The sequence below is a fragment of the Dendrobium catenatum genome, unplaced genomic scaffold (genome assembly GCF_001605985.2).
Source record: "Dendrobium catenatum unplaced genomic scaffold, ASM160598v2 fragScaff_scaffold_853, whole genome shotgun sequence".
NCBI lineage: Eukaryota > Viridiplantae > Streptophyta > Magnoliopsida > Asparagales > Orchidaceae > Dendrobium > Dendrobium catenatum.
The window spans coordinates 9,124,361-9,151,496 of record NW_021319315.1 but is presented as its reverse complement, the minus strand read 5'-3'; the positions used below and the strand labels follow the sequence as shown (position 1 = coordinate 9,151,496).

Here is a 27,136-nt window from a genome sequence, read left to right as displayed (position 1 = left end):
AAAAGGGATACTTTATATTGCTTATAACAATTTCAGCTTCACGCAGCTTGCCTTGGTTTATTGGTTGTGAGATTTGGTTGCCAACCAAAAGTCCTTGGCTTGAGTCTTGCACATGTGATGTGTGTATAAATTTCTCTTAATTGGCCTAAATGCCCTCCCCCCCAATTGGCCCAAATGCCCCCCCCCCCCCCCCAAACAAACAAAAAAGAAGCTACAACAACGATGGTAGTATTGGCCTATACAAAATGTTGGATTAATGGAGGGAAAATTAATTTTGTGATAAATGTTGCACACACAAATGTTATGATGTTACAAAGTAATTCTTTATGATAGATAAAAATGTTCAAATACAAACAACATTATCAACGTTCATAAAATAAGAAAACTATAATGCAAGTGATAAGTGAAAGTTGCAATTCTTATTCTCCATACAATATATCCTCTTTTACTTGTTACTTAAATCTCACGAAACTACAACGATTCATAAGAAATCCACCTCTTCAAAATCGTCCAACATTCCCTCGGTTTGTCTCGTGGTGCCTCATGACCTCCACCCTACAAATGAGTGAAGGATAAGTTATTAACATACTAAATACTACAACAACAATAACAAGACTTTACTCATTATGTGGGATTGGCTACATGAATCATTTTTTTCATTATGTTCTATTAAGAGTCTATTTTTTACCACTTTTTAAAGTAACTTTTTAGTATAGAATTTTCTGTATTAAAAATTTATTTTAAGAAAATAGTAAGAAAGTTATCCCAAATGAAGCCTAGATCTAATAAAAAAATCATTTTTATACTTTATAACCAAGTCTTTTAGGCTCTAGCTCTATCTTTGTTAACATAGGTTGGATCTAATACAAACATTTTATTGAATTAAAATATTGAATAAATAAATAAAACTTACAAATAATACAAAAGGATAATCTCTTACCATCACGGTAGCAAATGTTAGATTGTTTGAGTAGAGTATTGTATACCTGTGCCAAATTTAAAAAAAAAAAATTAGTTAAGGGCATCTCTGTAAGAAAATTTTACTTTAGAATTAATTTAGGCATCAAAACTGAAAATAGGATTGTAACTGAACCATATATATATATATATATATATATATATAAGAACTTACCCTCCGACTTGGCCGTTTAATTTCCATGATCTCCAGGGCTCAATGACTGAGAAATTAAGATAGTCTATCCAATTCAATGTTCCCTTTGTTGGAAATCGCAAATCATGATCCCCGCTGATTGAAATGTCGATGTTAGCTAAAAGATTCACTTGAAACTGCTTTCTTACTCCTTTTTGAAGCAGTTTTTTTGTAAAAAAATTTCTTTAGACAAAAATAAGAAAGCTATCCATAAAAAAAGGCCAAAATGTTTGTTTAGTAATTACTATTCAGGCTCTTAATTGGTTGTTTGTTAATGGTTAATATGTTTTACAAAGTCTTATATCAATATAAAGTAGATCAAAATATCCTTTCAGATTTTTTACCCTTTTATGAAGAGAAGTTTTAGTTCTCTAAATTGTTTTTGTGTACAAGAATGTTTGCATTAAACTAGATTAAGTTAAAGTTAATCAAATCACAGAATCTTCCAAATGTTTGCATTGCTTTAATTTAAAACATATTTTCATAATAAATAAAGAATTATATAGGTTCTGGTAAAGTTTAGAAGATTAGCTTGTCTTACCTGTAAACTAAAGCTCGATAACCTCGTGTTAGCAGACTATGGTGGTGATCCAAACTGCTATGGATGTTCTCAATATAAATCTTCTTCAGTTGTAAGTTGCATGCCAACCATATTTTAACGGATCCCTGTCACAATTTTCAATATTTTAAGAAAGTAATATGAAGGGTATTAATTTATAGAGGGATATACAACTGTTTTTGATCTACTGGTCGGGAGCTTTGATTACTTATTAAGAGGTCATAAATTTGATGTTTGCGTATGTGATATGTGTGAGTTTTTTTAATAGTTTAAATGTCTTAAAAAACATTATAAAGGGATTTAAATGCATACCATTTTAGAAGAAGAAAGAGGGTCGATAGGGAGAAGTATCTTGTGTAGTGCTTGTAGGAGAGCCACAAAAGAGAAAAGAGAGGTCTTGAGGAGAGAGAAGGGAAGATAATTATCTGAGCCAAAGAAGGAAGAAAGATGATAATGTTAGATACCCTAAAAATCCAAAAAATCTACCACGACAACCACCAAACTCCAAAATAAGAGAGTTAATGCTACAAACTCTTTCCCTAAATAATACTAAAAGATTTCTTCCAAAGACAATCTATAGTACAACTATTGCAAGAAAAAAAGACATAAGAAAAAATGTTGGAAACTCCACATAAGCTCTTAGGTTAAAGTGGGAAAATAGGTTACCAAAAAGGACATGCATGTCATTAAATGCTACAACTATAAGGTAGCAATTTTCAATAATCATTGTGTATTTTCGGACCTCACTATAGGGAAGATAATTGAGGAAGGTAGATAAAATGACGAGCAATATATTCTTGACTATGGAAAATCTCTTGTCGTGCACTTTTATTTTCACCCTCATTACATTAGTTATTCTGGAACATCATTGTAGGATAATAATTCTCTCAACCTGGACACTATATCACTTCAAGTCATTTTCAAAAAATTTCTCCTACCCATAATGTAAGAACCGGCTTGGATGGTTTAGTTAAATTAGCCTTAATTACAGAGCTGACAAAGCAATGGAGACATGATGGAGAAAGACTTATCTTGGTCTAGCAAAGAAGGAAAGAAAGATTATCGAGGTATTTTGATTTAGTTTAAATTAATTCAAGATGAATCAACTTTCATTTATTTTTAAAAATTATTTGTCGACTAATGCAATATTTTGCATAAAAAGGTTTGTTTAGTCCGTTTGGAGGAGTAGAAAGTAATGAAGAAGAAGAAGAAGAGTGTTCAACTATCTTATTATTGGTGAAAAGTAAGTAAATTTCTTTTATGTTAAAATGAAGGAATTTAATAATTATAATGAAATATTTTGAAATTTAGTATGTAACCTTAGGTGTTGCATTAAGAAAGGTTATATCAAAGTTTAATTGAGTAATGGAAGAAATTAAACCATGAAAATAATTAAAGTGGGTAGTTACAATTATTTTGTACTAATTAAAATTCTCTAAAATTTCTTTTCGATAAATACTGTAGCACATATGGAGGCTAAATATTTAATGTATAAGATGAATAAAATTAAGAAAAAAGCAATAAATGATTATGTTTATTTTATAGCAATTTTACTTTTCTTTTACTTCATTATAATTATTGAATATTGTATCATGTAAGTATACTGATTTGTCTCCTTGCACTAGTCTCAAAAATTTATCTTGCATTTGCCTTCTTACAGAAATAAACAAACAAATCTCTGAACTCCTTAGTAAACTCATCCATTTGATCTGAATACAAGATATCCCTCCAAACATATCTTGATGTTGCCATCTCCACCACCTTTTAGCCTCACCATCTAATACAAATATTGCCAGTGAAACCTTTCTTTATTATGGGCAGAGCATACCTTATAATATCTTCTCAGTCCTTAATAACCTTTTTTCTATCTCTATCGATCCTTATACTCCCTTAAATAATGACATTCTCATATCCTAAAAAAAAAAATTAAATATTTATCCATTGGCATACTACTACCAATATTTCTTGATAGCTAAGATATTGAATCTTGAATTAAATAAGTCATTGTTATCATCATTTGGGTCAATGCATCAGTATTAACAACAACACTTGGTACAACCTATTTATAACCTGTTTAGGATCATTCTTAGTTTAATAAAATAAAACATATAATTAAAATTCATAATTATATCAGGATAATTTTTTTAGACTTAATAATCAACCTAATGGCTCTTTTAGTACGATTTATATCCTAACTTAATTCTGATAGCACTTTTGTCAAGACCCAGTCTGGTGACTCAAATTAATGAGGTATGAATAGATGATAAGATGGTAAGTATAATTTTTCATATAATATAAAACACTTAATAGAATAACAACCAATATATAACTAAAGATCCACTAAAACAAATTGTTTAATTTGAACATATAAAAAACCAAATTATCTATTAAAATTTGATTCTCTTCTTATATTAAAAATTTCTTCTCTTTCATCCATTTAATTTATAGGAGATTTATGTGACATTTTAAATTTAACAATTTAAGTTTTGTAAAAATGCAGTAGATTATTACAGCTTACAATATAACAATTAAACTACAAAAAATAGTCATGTTCCTTTATCATTTTTTTCATTTAATATATACATAAACATTTATTATAAGGAGGATAAAAAACCAAATTATCTATTAAAATTTGATCCTCTTCTTCTATTAAAAAATTCTTCTCTTTCATCCATTTAATATATAGGAGATTTATGTGACATTTTAAATTTAACAATTTAAGTGTTGTAAAAATGCAGTAGATTATTACAGCTTACAATATAACAATTAAACTAAAAAAAATAGTCATGTTCCTTTATCATTTTTTTCATTTAATATATACATAAACATTTATTATAAGGAGGATTTACATACATAACAAATTGAAACATGCCTATTTACATATCTAACACCTAAGACTTTTAAAATATATTTATAAAACATATATCTTCCCTATCAAACCATTTCTACCATTGTGTTTCATCCCCATGAGGCGCACGTGAGAACTCTTTCCCTTATGACATTCTAATATATGATCTTTTCCATCGTTGTGAAACTGACGATCACTCTTTCCCAATTCAAGTCATTCTTCTTCATCGTCTAGAGCAGAAGCTCCTGCCCCCCATGAAAGTTGCATGCTCCAACTCCGGTGGTATTCCTCATACCCTAAATCTTTTTCTGCTATTTGTCAAGAGTTACCCATATAAGGTTTTTTTGGTTCTCTACCTTATCAATCAAGCTATGGAAGGATGTATTATTAACACATTATTTTTTGGTAGATTTTTACTAAATTAAAGTAAAGTTAAATGAATATTATGGTGAATGAGAGTGAATGGCTTCTTGTTACATTTATGTTTGGGGGATATTGAAGTAAAGTTAAAAGTCAACATAAAAGAAGATATGAAAGTGGTAAAAAAATAAAAAACAATTAAACTTAGAGAAGGATTTATTTAGCTATTTTGTCCTTAGAGAAAAGTTTGAAATGATTTGTAAGTGGCTTATTAGCCATGACTTCAAGTTACACTATCATATATGTGCTACTTCTTCTAATGTCTATAAGACTATATGGAGTGATGTCACCCAAGGTCATACAATTGATAGAACAATTTAATAAAGTTAGTGGGTTGAAGTTGTGGTTACATTACAATATGACAAAGAGGTTGATATGATCTCAAGAAGGTTTTGAGCAATGTCACTGAAGTTCAATTAATGTTGCTTCAAACAATATTATTTTTCAAAGCTTAAAGAGTATTTATCTTATAACTCAAGTTGATGATGATAAAGCATTCATATAGTCCACCACCATCACTAATAACTTTGAGATAAAGATCAAGGCTAATGATAAGACTAGAGTTATAGCAACATGCTCACATCGAGGATGTCTTTGAAGGTACTACATCACTATGTAAAGGTGGTCAGTCCTTTGAAGATAGAAAGTTAGATGATGCACATCTATGTCTTGGTGTCAATATAATTGGAAATAAACTTGCACATCTAACAGAGTTACTTTTGATATACAAGAAATTATAAAGGAACATTTGTACATACCACCAAAACACATTAATGATAGTTTGAAGTCAATGTATAGATTATCATTACCATATATGAAATTGTGGTGCTCTAGAGAAGCGGCACAAAATATAAAATTTGGGATTGTGGATGATAACTACAAATGGGTTTCTACTCTAAGATGTGAGCTTATTGCTAGAAATTTGGGCTCTCATAGCACATACACACATGATATTGATGATTACTCATTCGAGAAATTTTATGTAAGCTTTGAAGTTTGCATTGTTGGCTTCATTGTAGGTTTCATACCTTTAATTGCTCTTGATACTTGCCATCTTAAATCAAAGTATTTGGGTGTTTTGCTATTTTCAAATTAACTTGATGGAAGCAACAATCTCTTTACTTTAGCTTATGTATTGGTTGAAACATAATCTAGGGATACATGGAAATAGCATATTGTTAATTGGAATATTTATTTAGCTATGAGTTGAATATTTAGAAAGGTCTAGGAGAAGCATTAAAAAATGTGTACCCTGAAATAGAACATAGAGTGTGTATTTGTTATTTATGGAAAAACATGAAGAAGTGCTTTCATTTTTTTGATAGTCCCTGGTTGTGAAACTTAGTACGCTCAGTTTCTAATGCTTACAAAAGATATGATTTTGAATCCAAGTTAATGGAGATAAATAATGTTATTCCAACAATTCATTTATATTTAATTTATTTACCGTATAACTGGTTAAAAAGTATGTTTTCATTTTAAATAAAGAATTACACAAACACAAATAATATGGCCGAATCTTTCAATTCTTGGATTGGAGAAGTAAGATGCATAACTTTAGTTGACCTCATTATATAATCAAGGTCATGATAATGGAGGAAAGGTCCAAGAGAAGACTTATTGTAGGAGGGTGGTAAGGAGAACTAGTTTCGTATGTTGAGGAGTGTGTTAGAGAAATTACAGCATATGAGTGCTTTGTCATTATGCAGTCAACATCATCTAAGTTTGAGGTTGAAGGTCAGAAAAAGAGATATGAAGTCAACAATGATACTAGAAAATATACTTGCAACCTTTGGCAAATGAGTGGCCTAGCATGTATTCACACAGTTGCAATAATTAGTAACGAGGAACATCCACTTTGGCATGTTTATGTTGATCAATTCTATCATATTAGTAGGTATGAAAGATTTATTTTATAAATCTTATACTATGTTTATGTTATTTTTTGTTGACTAAATTGAGTTAATTTCAGGTATAAATAAGATTACGAAGATGCAATAGTAATGCTTCATGACAAGGATCAATGGTGTGTCACTGGAGATGATATTCATATCGGTGTGCCAAAAACTTTAAGACCAAGAGGACAACCTAAGAAAATAAAATTTATGAACTTTTAGAGTTAAGCACAAACAAGAAAATAATTAAACTTAAAGTAGCCATTGTGGTCTTTGGGGTCACCACAAAACAACTTGCAAAAATTCAATAGGACAACCTATCTTTGGTTACATTAAACATGGTTAACCTAGTTCAAGAGTTAAACAATCGAAATGGAAAAAATGAATTGTTTAAATTGCAATTTCTTGGGGAGATTTAAGTATACATGCAATTTTTTGTGGGGATCATAAATGTAACAAATAAATTAAGAATTTTTTGGGGAGATTAAAGTATACTGACAGTCTTTCATAGGGTTCATAAATATACCAAACAATTCAAGAATTATATGGAAATATTTTTCAGAGCCTTCTGGGTTCATACGTATAACTGTGCAGTTTTCAAATTTTTTATTAACTGTCTTTCTACATTTCTGCTTATTTTCATTTATACATTTTAGTTTTAAATTCCGACTTCTTAAAATTCATTCATTACAAATCCCTGGAAATTGCTTCCCGTTGCGAATAATTTTGAGAAGGTCAACTAATGCAGTGAATTGAATCAATCTCTCATCCGTAATAGTGTGCATTTGAATTGATTTATGCTTACATAATAATAAATATGTATAATGCAAAATGGTTGATTAAAATAAATAATTAAGACAAGTAATGAAAATAAACATGGCACAATTATTTATATACTGATTTCTTGTAGATTCAATTGAATATCTTGAACTCATACTTTCAAATAGCTTGATACTTGAAATAAATGCATGGATCCAATGAAATTGAATATTTCAAAAGAAAGGAATATCAATGAACAAAACTAATGTAACATAAACTTCATAAAATACTTATTTCATCTTGTGATGAATGCTAACATCTCAACCCATGTTATAATAGATAATATTTTTTTCTTTCCACAAAGATTAATTTACTAATATGTTTACATACCCCAAGAAGCCCAATTTTATTCCGAAAGAGAACATACCATGAGGGTTGGGGAGAAACTCCCATAATACTCAATAAAATGTTCTACTCGCTGCATAAATTATGGTCATTAGGACAAAAGAGATCTTTGGTAGCATTCTTATCTATAATACTTATGAATAAATGACTGCATAATGAAAAAATCTCATCCCTTGATTCATCCAGCAATTTAATAAATTCACTAAAAACTCATCCCTTGAATCATCTAGCTGTGTGGTAGATTCATAAAAAATCTCATACATTAATTCATCCACCAATGTGACTGGATAGAATATGGTCATTTTTTACTGTAACAACGGCATCTGAATAAATTTTTTGTTCAGGACAAAAGAGATCTTTGGCGGCATTCTTATCTATAAACAACTTTTGAATTTATAATAGGCAATTTTTTTTTAAAAGAAAAAATGATTTTAGCTTTGATCAATGAGGTCGAGAAAAAAAAAAACAAACTTAGATCGTTTACTCTTGACATAAGATTTGAACGAGATAAGTTTATGACATAAGAAACAACAAAAACATATTAAGGCGTGAGGATTTCTCACTGAAATATGGTAGTAGAGTTTGTGAGTAAAGCATGAGTTCTCACCGTCGTAGGAGTTATCCAAGTGATGCAGAAGATCATAGTAAAGAATGTCACTAGAGAAAGAGTTCTCCCGAAGTTACTAACAATAGAGAAAGATTTAGGGTAGGAGGAGTTCTCATCAGAATAGGGCGAGTGAAGTTCATGATTAAGGCAGGAAGTGTGATGGAGAAGATTGTAGATTAGAACGTCATTAGGGCAGGAGTTCTCACTCCCGCCCATGGAGATGGAACAAATTGATAGAAATGATTCAATAGGGAAGAAGGTTTTATAAGTGTATTTTAAAAGTTTTAGATGTTAGATATATAAATGAGCAAGTTTCAAATATTATGTATGTAAATCCCCCTAAATTAATTTGCATTTTTAAAGAAAATAATAATATTTTTCAATTATAATTGGGGTGGTTTGTTCCTGTTTGAACATGTAAGTATTATCATGATATTATGACAATAATCTAATGAGAATATTTACTTCATACAATAAGAAATAGAATAACTAAAGTTTAATAATTTATTTGGTTATTAGCTATTTTAAATTTACATTTTATTTATCTAAATTAATTAAATAATTACTTGGAGCAAAACTCATACCTTTTTCACACCAAGAGCTTCTCTAATGGGATAATAATCAAACCAGCGCGACGCAAGATATGAAGTATAATCCTGAAATATAAATTAAATTGGGTGTGAGGCAGGTTTAACAATGCAAATAAACTCAATTTTGATTTCCATTCATTTGTAAAATTCTTTGTTTCATCTATTGTTTCAATAACTTTGTTAATTTTGAAATTCAATCTTGCATATAGTTTTGATATATATATCAACTAAAACAAACCTTTATGCATATGCAACATTAATGTTGATTATTAATGGCTTAGTTATATGTGAAATGTTGTATGGGTATACATTTTCTTATCCTTATTATGTTGAAATTACATTAATAGCATGAAATTATTGTATATAGACCATTAGTGATTGGTGCTTGAAACTCACACATTTCAATAAAAGCACTATTTTGATGGCATAGATGAAGTCAATTTCATGCTAGGGAGCTAATAATGTTGCACGAAGGTGTAAAGTTTTTCATATTAATGGATTTAACTTTCTTTACAATGGCTTATGATGAAAATAAGAAGGCTTAAAATTTTAGTATTATTAACACTATAAATTTGGAAACTTTAATAACTATGAAAGATTAGATGATATTATTGAGATAAACTATTATGCTTCTTTTTTAGTTTTGTTATTTAAGTTTGATTAGGCGAATATCATTGTTACTAGTAAGAAATGTAATATGTTTGGGCATACACTTGTGAACTTCTATCAATTGATATATATTGAAGAAAAATTATAGCATGGTCTTTTTTTTCCTGTCCTAAATATATAAATTGGAATTTTTTTGGTGAAAAGCTAAAAATAAGACATTTATTTGACATGGGGCAAAATTTTGAATAATGAGAAGACTATTATGATATCATTTATAATGGAGAACTTAATTGATAATGAACACCAACATAACTTTTAAAAAGCTTCATTGGATGATGATATTAGTGAAAGATAAATTGATGTAAGTTCATTTTCATTTAAATGCAACATATCTTAAATTTTATAAACTACCTTCTTCTTTATTGTGCAAAGAGGGCATAACATGGAGTCAGTAATTATTAATTTATATTAAGAAAGTGGTACATATGGGCATGTCTATTTATTGTTACCATGCTATTGTTTCCTTGTAACATTTTATTTGTCCTACACCATATCATGGACAGTTTTGGCTTGTGAGGTAGGAAGCATGACAACTAAGAAAAGTGCTCAAGGAAATATTTTCATGTAGAGATGTAGTGAGTATAAAGAAAGAGAGAGCGAGAAAAAGGTAGAGGTTGAAGGACATTGTTGACAAGCATATGGTGATAGCCAAATGCCAGTTATTAACTTCATGTGTCTTATTAGGAAACTCATTTTTCATTCATTGGAAGGAAATACCCTTAAGATTAAGTCCCCGGGTTGCAACCAATTTTAAAAAATTGACTTGATCTGGTCCAATCGGATTTGAATCGCCCTAAATTAATCAAAATCTAGCTTGATTCAGACTCAATTTTAATTCAATTGATTAAATATGAGTCAATTAGATCTTTCTAAATCAGAATTTTGAAATAAAAGGCTTTGTTTTTTTTTTTTCTCAAAATCCCAATTTTGTCGCAGTCCTAGTGCCCAGGCCATGTGATAGCCTTATTTGAAAGCAAATATGGGTGACTTTAGCACATCTGAGCGGAGGATATCATATTATGTAGTAAGCATCTTCAATTGCTGGGATATACAAAATCGAGAAGAAATGATTATGTGAGAAAGTGAATGAGGAGGCGCCATGGCAATCGGTCGTACAGACTTCAAATTTTCTCTAAATGAAGGTGAAATTATTCTGTGTAGACATCGTCCGGAGGTAAATCCGAATATGAAACATCACTTTTTTAATGTGTACCAGTTCTGTGTACCAGATAATATCACACATTTTAATTTGCCTTTGGACCGTTCGGTCTGCACATAATAATTTATCCAAATCGAGAGGGGGTAGGGCCACATTTGTGTTCTTCCATACAGTGTGAGAGACAGAGGGAAAGGTCTTCTTTGTGCTTTTAGTAGAGTGAGGTGGGAGAGCGAAGCTTCAGATTTTGATTCCTTGGCGTTGTTTGTTAGATCTGAGTGAAAGAGGAGGAGGAAGGTTCGGCGGGAGCTCTCGTGTGTGTGTGTGTGTGTCTAGGGGATTCGACCGTGTGGCTCTAGGGGATCCGACCATGCGGCTCTCTCGTGCATACATTTCTTCCTGGTCAAGCTGAACGACTTCCGCATAAGGTTCGTACGTCCAACCTGAGCAAGAGATGGAAGCCAACCGAGTGGGAGAGCAGGAGGTTAGGTAGTATTTGCGAGCAAGACAGGGCGTATGTTTCTTTATGTTCGTGTGTTTCTGGATTTTAGATCGAGAGGCCAAAGCCTCTCAATACTTACGGTTGAGCCCTTCCTTGTGCATGACTTGAAAAGATTAGAAGAATAAAGCAAGTATTCTTGTTTTGAGTCTGGCCGAGAGCTGCTGCTATCTCCTTCTCCTTTTAGTTGAGAGAAAGGAGTCTCTTCCTGCTATTATTATTATTCCAAATAGAAGGTGTGGTTTTTGTTTCTCCTACCTTTCAAAATTCAAGTGAAGACCAGTTACTTGTGAGCTCGTGACAACGACAGTGATGTCCGAAGCAGTTTGGACAACCATCATGCCATTCATCCTTGGGCTTTCTTGCCTTTGCAAGGCGAGTGGATGCCCAGCAGCGCCGTGACTTTACCCGGCTAGGCAAAACCCCTCAAAACTTAGAAAAGTTCTAGGCCTTTAAGCCGGTAATATATGGTTGATGCTCTCAAGCCTTAGGACCTTAGCAACCCTGTATTTTGTTGTCTAAATCTCAAAGAAGAAATCCCATGTTTGCTGCCCCCTTAACAAACTCATGAAAATCTGGTAATTTTCACTGAATTGCTCTCATATGAGAACCATAAGGGTATGCAGGTGCGCGAAGCATGTTGGGATTGGTGTCCAATACCCTCCAAATGCATGTTTTAGCATTCATGTTGCTTTCCAATCCGTCACCAACAAGCAAACCATAGGTTAGGTGATGCTTTCATTTCTATGTAGACTTCCTTACATTGCTAGTTGTATTTTCTCTTTTCCACATATGTCATGACAAAATTTACTTAGGACATTAAACTTGCACTTGTTGGGATTATTGTTCACCTAAGATTTGTAAAATGTGTACATGTGCTCATTCAATTTCAATGTTGGTTAAACTCATGTATATGGAATATCCTATGGATTCTCAAGGCTCTCAGGTTATATTCCATCTCATATTGAAATTGAGTAAACTAATTTAAATAATTACCTAAATTAAATGGTGTGTATGATTAAATAATATCCTAAATTAAATGGTGCATATGAGGAAATCCCTAAACTTGTAACTTCTTCAAATTAATTATATGCATATTTCATTCATGTATAAACCACCAAAAGTGGTTTATAAGCATATGAATGTGCATATGTTTAAGTTTATGAATTTCGTTGAAGTCTTGCAAATGTTTGAGGATGAATTTAATCAACTTCGAAACAATTAATTGAAGCTTTGTCCCTACAGACAAAGGCTGGTAGATAACATGAGGAATGAGAAGCTGACCCCAATGTACTTTGGTCCCTATGAGATACTGAAGAGGATTGGAGTAGTAGCTTATCAATTGATGTTACTCCTGGCCGCTACCATACATCTGGTTTTTCAAGGGTCACAATTGAGAAGGGCTATTGGTGATCAAGCATCCATCTCAGAGTTATCCACAACACTAACAGAGGTTTTGGAGGTGGTGTTTGAACCATTAGAGCTAAAGGGGTATGAGATGGACAGGGAGGAACCAAGTGCTAATAAAATGGAGAAAATACCAGACTATGACGTACGCCACATGGGAGCCGTACAAGATAATGGAGTAACAACTAACGTCTTTCCACTTTGAGGAGAACCTGAGTCTTTGGGAGGGGTATTGATGGAACAAACCCTCTTGGACTAGTCAAATATGGGCTGGTCAATCCTTGACATGCCAAGGTTTACGCTAGGTGGCGGAACAAGGTTCCGCCTAGCTGATTTTTCCGCCCCATGGGGTGGGGCCCAAGAGAGGATTCAAATAAGGAGAAAAAGTGGTAAGAGGGAAATTTATTATGTGAATGACTAAATTTAAAAAAATAGAAAGTTTGATGAAAGGGATAAAGCTCCCAAGCAATCCTTAACTATGGATCGATAATTTTTCATGTATGAGGTTTTCTACTCCAACGAGCACTTAGAAGCTTCCTACAATTTTTGATAAGCTGTCAACAAATTATTATATTGAGAAGGTTAAAAAAAGAATCATAATCAAGCATTCAAACTCTATTATTGAATAAAATGAAATATTTTTCATAGTATAGGATCACAGTATTATAATCATAGATTATAGTATCTATAAAATATAATTAAATATTTCGTAGTATAGAATTCTAACATTTTCTCTCTTTTTTTAATCATATCTCATTTATCATATCATTATTTCATATTATTTTTTTAATAAAATCATAAAACTATATAGCTATTTCTAAAGGAGAAAAGATACATTGAAATTAATGATATATAAGAATAATTTAATCAACTAAAATTTGAGGAAATATATTTTTTATTTTTTTGAAATAAAAGAGACCATGAAATTAATGATATGAACTTAACTGGGCAGTTGAGATCAGACTTTGAAATTGGTGGCTCCTCATCGTCTTCTTCATAGAGACTCCTTAAGATACCTTCGTTTTGCTCTAAGGTTGAATTGTCTTGAATGCATTTCGGAATCAATATATTATCAATCACAATTTCATCAAGGAACTGCAAGTGTAATAATAGACTATTTAATATTCCACAAATTAATTATCTGTAGGTGATGTGCTAATCTTCATTAACAATATATATGCTAATGACTGTTAATATCCTATCAGACATTTGTTAAGATGATAATAATAATAATTAGGGATATAGGTGAGTCAAGCCGACTCATGAGCTGGCTCGAGTTCGACTCGATAAATGGTATGTAAGCCAAGCTTGATAAACAAACGAGTCAATTTTGAGCCAATGACAACTCGACTCGTTAGTTAAAAAAAACTATATATTTAATAATGTAAAAAAAAATGATTTATGAAGTATTTTCATATCACCTTCTGAAAGATTTTGAGGTGTGCAGTACAAAGAGCAGTCCTGGGGAGCATATAATCTTCTCCAACACAATGTCTGTCTATCAACTAAGACAAAAAAGAAAAATAAAAATGTAAAGAGAAATTATTTGTATGAAGGAAAGGTTTATATAAACAACAATTAATAGTGTATTAAATATAGAAAATTCAGTCTTGAAATTTTAAGTGAATTACCTCCTTGAATTCATGTGAAATGATGCCCAATTCATATGCATGAGCGACTCTTGGATTGATATCAAATTCATCAATTCCTGTTCTTGGGTTTCCAATTAAATACCCCTAAAGTCATTTTGATTCAGAAGAAAATAAAATATGTAAATGTGGTATATCAAATATATAATTATTTTAACTAAAGAGAATGAGGTATTTTATCCTTCATTATTTATTTTCATGTTTTTAGTAACAAAGATAATTTAAGGGTCATTTGATTGACTGAAAAAAGAATACAGAGTGAGAGGAAAATAGTATAAAAAGAATGTAATATATTTGAAATGTTTGAGAGGTGTTTAATAAATAGTGGTGACAGGTGGTAGTGGTAGCAGAAGATGACAGCACGTGGTGGAGGCTGGCAAACAAGGTAGGCCACAACAACGATTAGTGGGAGCAGTGGGCAGTAGGCGGTGACTGGTGGTTGCTGATGGGACAAGTGGTGGTTAGCGGCGATTATGACCGCAATGATAGAGAATTTTCGATGTATTTGAACATGGCATAATCTAATGGTTTCGAAACAAAACAAAATTTTACTAGACGGCGAATTTTAAATTAATACTTCAAAATTTTACTCTACATTCCTTTTACTTCAAATCAAATATCAATATTTTGAACTCTTCCACATTTTAAATAAATAAACAACTATATTGTTTTCTTTCAAAGATAATTTACCTTGAAATTGATTAATGGCGGGTCAAATGCTTCGATTCCTGGCATTCAAAAAGGTTGACAACTCATTAACAGCTATTTATTTTTAAAGGTTAAAATTTATATTTTTTTAATGAAACATTCATTTAAATTATTAAATAATCATCAAATTTCCATAAAAATTGCACCAATCAGGCCTTATTAAATTTATTTTTTGTTACAAATTAAATCAGAATTGGATAATTCTCTACATTTAATTTATATCTAATATGTAAATATATTATATAATATTTTATCATTTAATTATAATAAAACAATAATTAAAATAATAATTGAAGCTGAATCCCGAAATAGATGAAACTATTAAAACTATAAGTGCCGAAATTAATTTGCTTTTCAAAAGTTTGCTTAAAAAATTTAAAAAAATCATATGAATTCCTAATTTAACAATAAATCAGTAATATTCAATAAAAAGAAATTCTTTCTTTTTTAGATATCAATCAAGTTCTTTTTGAAAAAGTTTTACAGATGGGGTGAATGTGGTTAGAGAGGGATTCCAAGGGAGAGAGCTCTAGAGAAATTCTTGAGCGTTGAGAGAGGAAGGAGGAGGTGAGCGTTGTAAGGGAGAAGAGGTGTGAGGGAGATCACACGGTTGCTCCAAGCTTGCTTCATCTTGCTCCTCATGTGGCCCTAGAAGGATTTGAGGGAGGATCTCCAAGGGAAAGGCTCGTCTACATCCGTTACCTCGAGGTTCTCTGTTCCCCCCCCCCCCCTCTTGTCGTTTAGTAATTTCAAATGCTGTTATTAATGGTACTAGACTTTCGGTGGCTCGAATACTTGTTGAGTTAGATATTACTAAATAGTATCATAATCAAGTGTGGCTCGGCTCTGATTCTGTGGCGTATTTTCAGTCTATGGAGATGGAACTATTTCCCCCGTATTGCTCCCATTATAAATATTTGGGTCATTTCAGAGATGTTTGCCTAGTTTTATTTCCTAATTTCGGTGGTTTTCCTCCTATGGGGGAGGGAGTTTCGGTTGGTGCTCATTCTTCTCATGAGGTTGGTGTTAATCTGGCATTGATTGGGGTGGATCAGTGTGGTGATGGTGTCCACTAATGCTGATGGGTGTGATCTCGCTGGTATTAATGCTGGGGAATAAGAGAATATGGCTACATTGGTTGAGGGTGATGATGTTTGCCTTAATACATATAATTTGGTTTCTCCTAAAGTGGATCTCCTTGATAATGTTGATGCTAATTTGATTAGTGAGGGTGTGATGGAGGATTGTATTGTTGCTTTGGCTCATAGCGAGGAGGGTATTGTTGGTGGAGTAGAGAAGGTGCTTTGTCAAGATCTTGAGTTGGTGGTTAAGGATACATCTGGTGATTTAGAAAGCTATGTTGGCCACTTGAATCCTAATGCACCAATTTTTCTTCCCCTTGTTGTGGGGAGTGTTGGTGGTGAAGCTCTGAATGATGTTCCTATTGATATTGTCTCACCTAATGTTCTTTCTCAAGTTATGTTGAGGTCGGGGAAGACCTGTTTGGGTGGTGGTGCAATTGTTAAGGCACAAATGGATTGGCTTGAGTGTTCTTCATCTTCACCTTCTGAAGGTGATGAAGAGGTAGTGTTTGAAAAGGTTTGTGGTTAGCGTGATACTTTTGTTCGGGTGGGTAATCGAAGGAAGAGGAAAATCCAAGAAATAGTGTTTTGTATTTGGCTTAATGGCTGTTGCTTTGGGCCTTGGGGTGTTAGGTTGTATGGAAGTGCAGGTTGCTGTTGTGGTGCCATTCAAATTTGGATGGCAATTTACTGTTGGGCTTATGGTGGGTTTTCTGCTTGTTATGGATCTCCTTGGATCTGTTGGATGCGGGTTGCTGCCATTTTGGCTGGTTTGGTCTTTGGGTTGGCTTTCATTTTTTGTTTATTCTCTTCTTTAATTGTTATTAGTAGATTTAATAGCTCTTAGGTTTATTTTAAAAGGTTGTATTTTTAGATGAGCTTATGGATCTGTAAGGACTTGTATTTCCCCTTTTATTCTACGTGTAGGCCCCTCTGCAGGTTTTATCCAAAAAAAATAGTGTTCATCAATAGTTCAATGGTCAAATACTTTTAAAATTAAGTTGATTTATTTACAAAAAAAAAAAGATTATATAAATATAAATATTTATTAAAAATAAAATACATGCATACCTTGGGCTATCTTATGAGAAACAAGTGCGGCCATCTTGCCACCATAAGAGTCCCCTCCAACATAGAAAGGATTCAAGAGGAAATTTGGATGGTCAACAAACCACTGAAACACAAATATTTTTGAAAAATAGAAAGAACATAACGGTAACTTTCATCATTGCTTGCTCTAATAACTCTAATTATGAAACAATAAGCAAATACCCACCTGTTTAAGGAAGGTGTGAATTTGATTAATTGATTGGTAATCATCTAACATTTGGTACTCAAAGTGTTCTGAGAATGAAAATCCAGTACCAGCAGGCCAATCCAAGAAGATTATGTTGAATATCTGTGATCCATAAATCAAATTTGTTTATTCATAACTTGAATGGTGCTAAAATAGCAAAAATTAATTAAAAAAACTCTATTTAAAAATCCCTCCATAACTAAATGAGCTTAGGGGTGTTCAATAAATGATCTGACTCGACATCCTGATCCAACATTGATAGAAAAAATGTAGCTATATATGGGTTGTCCCATTTAATAAATTGATAGGATTCAGGTCCAGAATAAACCCGTTCAAAAAGTGACGTTTTTTTTTCATAAATCTTTTGCTTGTTGATTTGCTCTTCTTATTTTGTAATCAATAAATCTAAACTCTAAGTTGACAGGTTATAATTTTTTTTAATCAAAATAGGTTATTGGGTCGGGTTCAAGCCCACCTCTTTTATCCTTTTATTAAATATGTTTGATTCACATCAATTGAATTCAAATCAAATCAATTTCATATCGGATCAAAAAACGACCCGTTAACCGCTTTGACAGCTCTAAATGAGCACTAAATGTTCATTTTAAATAATTAAGTTGATGATCACCTTCGTCCATGTGTAAGGATGATAATTTAAAGTTGGCAAAGTTCCATTATAGCGAATACGATTGAATCTCATAGGACCTGCAAGCAAGAGAAAATAAAAATTTAGATAAATCTTCAAAATGGAAATAAAGATAATCTCTTTCGAAAAATTTTAATTTTGTTCTTCTTCGTTTAGGTCACAAAATAGGCGTAATAATTGTTGTGTGCTATAATATTTATGATATTAGAGAAAAAAATTAATTGTCTTAATATAATATAAAAATCTTGTATATGCATAGATATAATAAGTCAAGGACAATTTATATGAGAAGCAATAATTTTTTACATCAAAATTCAAATATGATAAATAAAATCATGAGATTTAGCGTAAACTTTTTAGAAATACTTCACCATCGAAGAGGAAAGGAATTCATTCAATAAATTTGAAGAATAATTTTAAACAAGGTCTAAGTAAAATTTTATCAAAGATGGAATCGAAAAAAATCAACTTTAAGCTATCCATTGGTCAACTTCGATACTTGACCTCTCAGAAATTTAAATAATTATTTAAAAATATTTTCATATTCTCTTATTAATTTTATAGTAAACTTCCAAAAATATAAAACAATCATAGAACTAAATTTTCATTCAAATATCAAAAAAATCTAATTCAAGTTAAATTCATTCAGTAAAGTCAGATCAAGTTGTTTTGTCCGGTCTCATTCTCTCGAAGACTAGTGAGTCTTCGAGAGAACTTGACTCAAACAAGATTTATTATTATAATTATTATTATTATGAAAGCTTACCGATCTCTTCATACAAGCCATAGAAAGAGCTACAGCCTGGACCTCCGGTGAGCCAAAGGAGGAGAGGGTCTTTGCCAGGGTCGCTCTCAGACTCTACGAAATAGTAGAAGAGCTCTGTTCCTGTCCTTTTATCCACCATTACGTACCTTTATACATACACAGAGATATATAAAGTTTAAGTTTACTAATATGACAAAGTTAAAAATATTTTGCATATATAGCTATACTATGGGTGTAAACGAGCCGCGTTGAGCTCGAGTCATGCTTATTTGAGCTTGAATTTGAATAATTAATCGAGTTCGAAATTGAATTTGAGCTTAAATATATGAGTTCAAGGTGGCTCATGGACGTGATTGTTTATTATTAAAAAGAAAAAATGATTATGCATGATCCGAGTAATTTTAATGACAAAATCATAAAAATAAGACAACGGATATGAGCTAATAAAAAATTACTTGATATAAGAAAATAGGATAGAATTATTAAATATTTTTAATTTTTTTTTATTTAAATTCATGAATTTTAATATATTTTATATGCTTTTTTGTTTTGATAAGCTGGCTCGCAAACTAATGAGCTAAGTTGAGATTATTTTTTAGTTTATTAAATTATATTTCAAAAATGTAAAAGATCTGCCTATCAAGCTTGTTTTCTCGAAATTATATACTAACATCTTGATATTTTTATTAAATTTTTTCATCCCATAAGTCATTTTGATCCAATTTGATGATTCAAGTTTATTCTCAGTGTTCATGCATTAGTATCTTTTCGCCAGATTTCTTCTAAACAAGATTTCAAATTAGTACCGTTTTAATTATTTTATATGTTTTTAATTATTATTAAATTAACTTACAGTATTTAAAATCACTGAGAATTTTACATTATATTTTTTTTTCAAGTCAATTAAATATAAAAAAAATGAAATGAAATAAAAAACACTCACCCAGTCTCTAGACGAAAGGGAAGAAGGCCTGGGAAACCAGGGAGCTCATTAACAATGGTGGCTGCGGTGTGAAGGCAGGGCCAGCGGCTTACGTAAAAAAAAACCAGACAAAAAAATTTAATATTGAAAGAAGGAGACATCATTGGCTGTGGAGACAGCAGGAACGAGAGGAGGTAGGTTTAACAGGCGGAGAGCATTCGGAAACTTTATATGCACCGGCAGAGCATGTGAACAACGTGCGACCATCTGAAAAACCAACAAACATTCGACTGCTGTACCTACTTCAAAAAGAAATTTGCAAATTCAACCCAAATACAATTAATTAAGTTATGAAAGTATTAAGAGGTGATTTGATTTGAAAAAAAAATAAACTGTTGAAAAATATTTGTGTGAAATTAAAATAATATATTTGAAAATTTTAAATTATTTGGTTGAAAAAAAAAATTACTATTTGATATTTGTTTTGGTGTAAATTTATCAAATGGGCTGATCATTGAGTTCACTAAAAATGAACTAAGAGTGTGTTTCAAGTTTTGAAATATTGCGCATTTCTTTTTCATCAAATTAGATTCTAATATTTTTAAACTTTTTATTAACAATATTTTTTTAAAATAAATGACCTTAATTTATTTTATAAATACTTACCAAATCTAAAATATAAATCACGATGAAAGAATTTGTGCCATGTTAGTTAGAGATCGTGATTGTATCTTTAATATTACGAGTTTGAGTGATATATTTTATGTAAATACATCTCATTGGCCGGTAAATTCAATCTTATTAAAACTGTTTTGTTGTCATATACCATCTTTCATAGTACTCATTCCTTGATCCCCAAAGGCACACTTGAGGAGATGGACAAGTTGTGTAGAAGCTTTATTTGGAATAAATCATTTGATAATCAGGGAATGCTATTTGTTAATTGAAAAACTTTATGTTATCTGACCAAATGGGGAGGGAGAGGTCTTCATTCTTGTCATGACAAAATTGGGCCTTTGAGAGCAAAAATTGGTTGGAGATATACCCAAGAGGAGAATTCCTTGTTGCATAAAGCTTTATTTCCAAAATATGGATCATGTTTTGAAAATCACTTCTCAAAATAGAAAGGATCTATAGCTTGGGCTATTATCAAAAATGGTGGAGAGTTCTTAAGGTCGATTCTTAGATGGAATGTAGCAAATGGGAGTTCCATTAATAATCTCAATGATATCCGGATTTCAGATAAAAATCTTAACAAATGGCCTACTTATCTCAATCCCCAAGATCTTGAAGGTGCATTACTTGATAAATTAATTTTTATTGGAAGATGGGATCAAGATGTGCTGAGGAAAAATTTTGGCCCAAATCTTGTTAATCTGATTCAGCAAATAAATCTCACTGGTAGTAATTCCAAAGATGAAGTAGAACTTTTGTATAGCAAATATGGGAAGTCGATTTCTGCATTGGCTTATGAATCTTCAATCCAAGTTTTTCAGCAAGAAAACTATTGGAATTGGATAAAAAAGGCGAAGCTGTCTCCTAGAATTGAAGTCTTCTGATGGAGAATATTTAACAAAACTATCCCAACATTCCAGTTTTTATGCTATAGAAGATTGCAAATGCTTTTTGAATGTCCTAGAGGATGTAAAATGGTGGAAGACATTGAACATATTGCGGTTAAATGCAGTAAACTGGGAGATGTTTTCCATCATTTAAATAGATGGGGATTTGGTATTCCCAAATGCAGTTCTTTCACAGATTGTATATTATGGTTATCTGTTCAAAATGGTTGGTTAATCAGTTTGTATTGCAATGCTGTTTATTACAATTGGAAAGCTAGGAACAATTTTGTTCACACTGAAAGGAAACGGGTGCCTTATTCATTGCATTAGAATCAATCTCTATGGCTTCTATGTCTTTCTCAAATGCAGTGGCTACCTCGGGTAAATGGGGTTCTAATAAGCTTTATAAGCATTGGAAATTCATCGGCATCCCCCTCCACCCGGTTGGATCAAGTTTAATTTTGATGCTTCTCTACTTCAATCTTACAAAGGAGGTATTGGAGGAGTTTGTAGGGATTCCAAATGCAGCTTTTTGTTAGCATTCAGATATTCCATTACTCATTGGGATGTTTCTATGCTAGAAATGCTTACTGCCCTATCCGTTCAAAATGTTTTTAAAGATGGTATGATGAATTTTGATGGCAACATCATTGAAGGAGATAATGCAAATGTAATCATCATTGAATTATGATATTGCAAGATAATATTATTCACAAGAATGATGATTTGAGAGGTATGTTCAAAGACTATAGAAATATCATTTTTAATTGTATAGATAGGAAGTGTAATAAGTTAGCGGATCTATGTGCTAACTATGCTATTGTTTCTTCCTTTATTTGGGACTATTTAGTTATTAATAAGGTTCATCCTACATTTATTGCTTTGTTAAAGGAGGAATCTTATGGACAACTTAAGCTTTTTTGCTTTTAGCTTTCAATAATATTTAAATGCACTGGTTGCATTTTCTTAAAAAAAAAAAAAAAAGAGTGATATATTTTATGATTTGTTTTTCATCATTCTTAAAAAAAATTAAATCATACCCCTACTTCCCTATCTGACCGCTCAACTATTTTAATAATGGCTCTGGCAAATTTTAACGTAAGCATTATTAGAAACGTAATTAGCAGATATTAAGCACATTTTAAAAAAAAATTAAACTAGCCTTAATCGTCTGTTCAACGGGCAATTAGATATGCACAAACAAATTGCCCATTTAACGGGGGATTAACCATGCATAAACAAATCACCCGTTGAACGAGCGACTAGCTCTGATTACACCTTTTTCTTTTGAAAATTGATCTGAAGCCTTAGTCCCCTTCCTTTTCCTGCTTTCGTGTTCTCTCGGTCCCGATCGAAGAATCTGCGCACAAATCGTCTGACTGAGGTTAGTTGGGTATTTTATTTATATATTTTGCTAATTTTTTAAATTAATTTTCATAATGCTAACTTAGATCTGACAAAAAATTAAATAAAAAAAAATCAACCATTTATAATTGAAGAATGAAGAGGTTTTTTGTTAGTTCTATATTTTGTTTTTAAGAAACGATAGATTCTATGTTTTCCTAAAATGGAAGTTTTGAGTCATACTTTAATCGTAGTTTTGAGTCATGCTTTAAGTTTTTTTCAACCACAGTATGATTTTTTTTTTTCAATATAATAATAAGTAATATTTTAAAAAATAGATATCATTCAATATAACTCATAAGCCTCATTTTAAATATAATATAAATATCAATAATAAATTTGATAATGACTTACTAAAAAGTCAAAAAATTAATATCAATATTTTAAATTCTTAAAAATAATGTATTTATATACAAAATTTTCGTGAGGTATTTATACAAACTTATTGCTTATAATGTTTTATTAAATAATAAATAAAATTATTATTTCTTAGTTTTTTACCATTTTTTAAAATTTATAACTATTAGATCGATCAAGTTCTTAATTTTCATAATATTTTTAAATTAACTATATTATTTTCAAATATGTTATGGTCAAAAGAATAAACCTGTTTTTATGGAAATAATATATTTGGCTCAATAATTTATTTTAAAAGAATTTTTCTTTTAAACTTAGTAACTATTCATTATGAATTGGCCATTTCCTTTCCTTTGACTGTAATGAAATTTTAATAAGGACTCTTTTAAATTACTCTTTTTTTAGTATACATTTATTTAGAAGTTTTAATACAGAATAAATATTAAAATTTTAAATTTTATCGAGACACTCATATCGATGAAACAAATTTAATGAGTGTCCTAACTACATAATTAGGCATGATTTTTGTAGTTTTCACAAATTTGAAGTAATGTAATTATAAATATTATAAATATTTTTAATGAAAATCGCTTCACTATATGGTTGAAAAGACTTTAGCTAAATTTGAGTCGGCTTCTAATCGATCAGTTTGAGTCATGTTTTGATTTGACATTTCCATTTTTATGTAAATATAAGTATTCATAATGACTACGTGTCCACCATTTTTCATACTACTATACGATGGAGAGTTATCTTTAGATACGAATTTTTCGCATATATATAGTGGTGGTACCTGTCACCTCTTATAAGTTTCATTTAAGTCAACTTTAAAGCAACTAAAGGATAGGGTTCTTAGAGCGCTCAAGTACGATCTGTCAAAGTTCACAACAACCATTGTGGGTCATTTTTCGGTGGGGGAGCGAATTCATCACCTCAAAAGTTGAGGACGATGAAGCATGTGAGTTTGCATTGTTATTGATTCTTGCTAAAGTTTTGATTTTGTATGTAGAGGTTGAGCAAATTCCAGTAGATAGTAATTTTGACGAAAACCTTTTTGGTTCAAATTCGTGATTCAGTCATGCTTGAACATAGAGATGAGGTGCAAGATGCTTCTGAAAGGCATGCCTAATTTCTACAAAAATCCTTTTGGCATGCAAGATGCTTCCAAAAGGCATGCCTAATTTTTGTTGAATATCTTTTGTTTCAAATTTACGATTCAGTTGGTCGATTCAGTCGTACTTAACCGGTATGTTAGGAGTCGAAGAAACTATTAATTATGTTAGTTCTAGTAATGTATTATTGCTTGTTTTCTAATGTTAAGTAAATGCAATGCAGATCCACATGAAACTCATGCGAAATGAATTTACCTGGTCCTTCAACACTTCTATTTTTGATCAGCTTCTACAATCAATGAAGGATACGAGACAATGAGCAGTGGTTCAAGTGATGATATTGATGAAGAAATTGATGAAATGGTCATAATCTAAGTGTTAGCAATAATATTATTCAGGAAAATATCAATGAGATTATTCATGAATATTGTGTAAGGACTGGTAATACAGAGGAAGGCGTGACAGCTAATAATGAATATGCTAAAATTTCTATGAGTACCCATTAGTGGAATGCAAAGGTTGCATCTAACAGTAGTACTCTATTTGGCTTAACGAATGAGGAATTTGTCATTCCAAATGAATTAGCAAAAATACACACCTTTTATGCAATAACCATGCTATATCATTCAGCGTCACAGCGAAGCCAACATCACAATGTTGAGGCACTGGTTCATTTTTCAACTCCACTGTGCCATACTGTCTAGCTCTGCGGTGCTTGAGCTCAATCATGTACTTGTTATAAATTGTTTTTAATTCATTTGTTTGAAGAGTTTAGTAACTTGATTGAAATCTTTTTATTTCTTTCAGTATGTGTCTTTAGTACCGCCTTAGAGTAAAGTCTTAGTGAGACTATGGAAGTGCAAGATACTTTCTTTAGGAGATCTTAGCCTGTGTTTGTATAAGAAACTCTGTAAGTTGTGGAAGGAGTATGGAGAAGATCTTTAGATCCTTCTTGATGATAAACTTTTTACCACTTCTCTTGTATTTTATTCTTTTATGGATAAAATAAATATAAGTTTGCTTATTATTTTATTCATGTACGATTAATTCTCTTATTTTGGTTTGATGAAGTAAAGTGCATATCAAGTACTAGTATATACTCTTATGCTTCAATGAAAGTATTGATGTTTTGAATATATCTCGTTCTTTATTTAATGCATATAATGATAATGCATGTAGTTAAAATCTAGTATGATGTAGAACCTCGATGGAGGAATGCTGGAATAATTAGAAATATTGTAATGGAATATTAGCATGCCGATAGGAGGTTTAAATATTCTAGGTTCTATGGAGATAGAAAAATTGTAGGAAGGTCATAAACCTTTCACTTTACATCTACAAGCTCGACAAAAATCTAAAGATGCACATGCTAAGAGTCTCATTAGGAAAGATATGTAATTTACATCCATCAGTCCAAAACACCTTATCTCATAAGTATCAACTCTTTTTAGTCATATTTTCATTTAATGATAAGAACTCAAAAACATCATTTTTAATTTCAATAGGATAAATTCATGCAATTAGAGTACGTAATAGTAGTGTTATTATAATTTAGTAGAACACTTTCTAGTGGGTTCGACACTATACTATATTACTTGATTCAGCACATATACTTGCATACATCAATGAGATATTTTTAAATTTTTATTAAAAAAAGTTAAGCATATTTCAAAACTTGTGAGTTTCACATTATCTCACCATAAGCCTAACGAAACATCATCATAAGTTGCCTAAAACTAACTTTTCTCTCTCTAACTAGCTACATCTAAGGGATGATATGAATCAATTTAGTGGAAAATGATATTTTTAATATTAAAATTAGGTTGAGCACTAGAATGCCAGATTTCGCGTGCTAAAGAGCTTCCTTTGGGAGCTACAACATTGTAGTATGAATTAATTGATACAAAGATAGAGTACTTAAAGTTGTAGTGCCGCTAGACCCAATGTCGTGGAGCCCCGAGGATTTTTTTTTTTTTAGATTTTTAAAAAATTAACACAAATCCCCTGAGACCCGCTTCAGAATACATGTAAACCTTCACATTTATACCAAACATTTCTCGATACGTGCAGAAGGGTTCAAAATGAGAAAATTTAGTGGATTACCTTGAATTAAATCGAGACTGATCAGTTGGAGTAGTGCACTGATCTGTAGGTGTTACACTTAAGCCTTAAAGCTCTCTTGAATCTCAAACCTAAGTTCAAGCTCAAGTCCTCTTTCAGGTAGAGAGTATAGATCTATTTATAGATTTTTTAGAATGATATTTCCCATAAATATGAAAAAAATTATGAGCACTACTTTAGATAGTATATATTTATTCTCTTGATTATAAAATATTTTTTCAACATTTAAGTTCCTTCCCTTTATCAAAGAGCATTTTTTTTAGCAATTTTAAGTTTTTTAGTGTTGTTGCATTAAGCAATTATGCAATTTTAGATTCGTCTTATAAAGTTGCCCAATTTGAAAATAGTTTGATTATGAAATTTTAAATTATAATTCAAGTGCTTAATCTAGGCTCAATTGAACTCAGATGGGACTATTTTTTATATCGTCGGGTTCGTCTAATTATGATGCTCAGATCTATTACAAGTTTATTTAAATTGGAGTTCAGATTATCCAAAATTTAAATTTATAAATTTTTAATTAAAATATGCATTGAGATTCTTACT

At 31.3% G+C, this 27,136-nt stretch overlaps 1 protein-coding gene across 1 annotated transcript; it reads right to left on the bottom strand.

The window, feature by feature from the left end:
- Positions 1-471: 471 nt before the first annotated feature.
- On the bottom strand, positions 472-25,198 carry LOC110101357 (serine carboxypeptidase-like 16). Its single transcript, XM_028697037.1, has 16 exons — positions 25,068-25,198; positions 20,212-20,333; positions 20,056-20,116; positions 19,113-19,258; positions 18,329-18,405; positions 17,680-17,802; positions 17,475-17,577; positions 15,304-15,341; positions 14,596-14,700; positions 14,386-14,469; positions 13,910-14,059; positions 9,228-9,299; positions 1,692-1,816; positions 1,133-1,246; positions 941-986; positions 472-555 (listed from the first exon to the last, which is right to left on the bottom strand). The coding sequence occupies exons 1-16, from the start codon at positions 25,196-25,198 to the stop codon at positions 472-474; spliced, it is 1,581 nt and encodes a 526-aa protein (XP_028552870.1).
- Between the last annotated feature and the right edge of the window lie 1,938 nt (positions 25,199-27,136).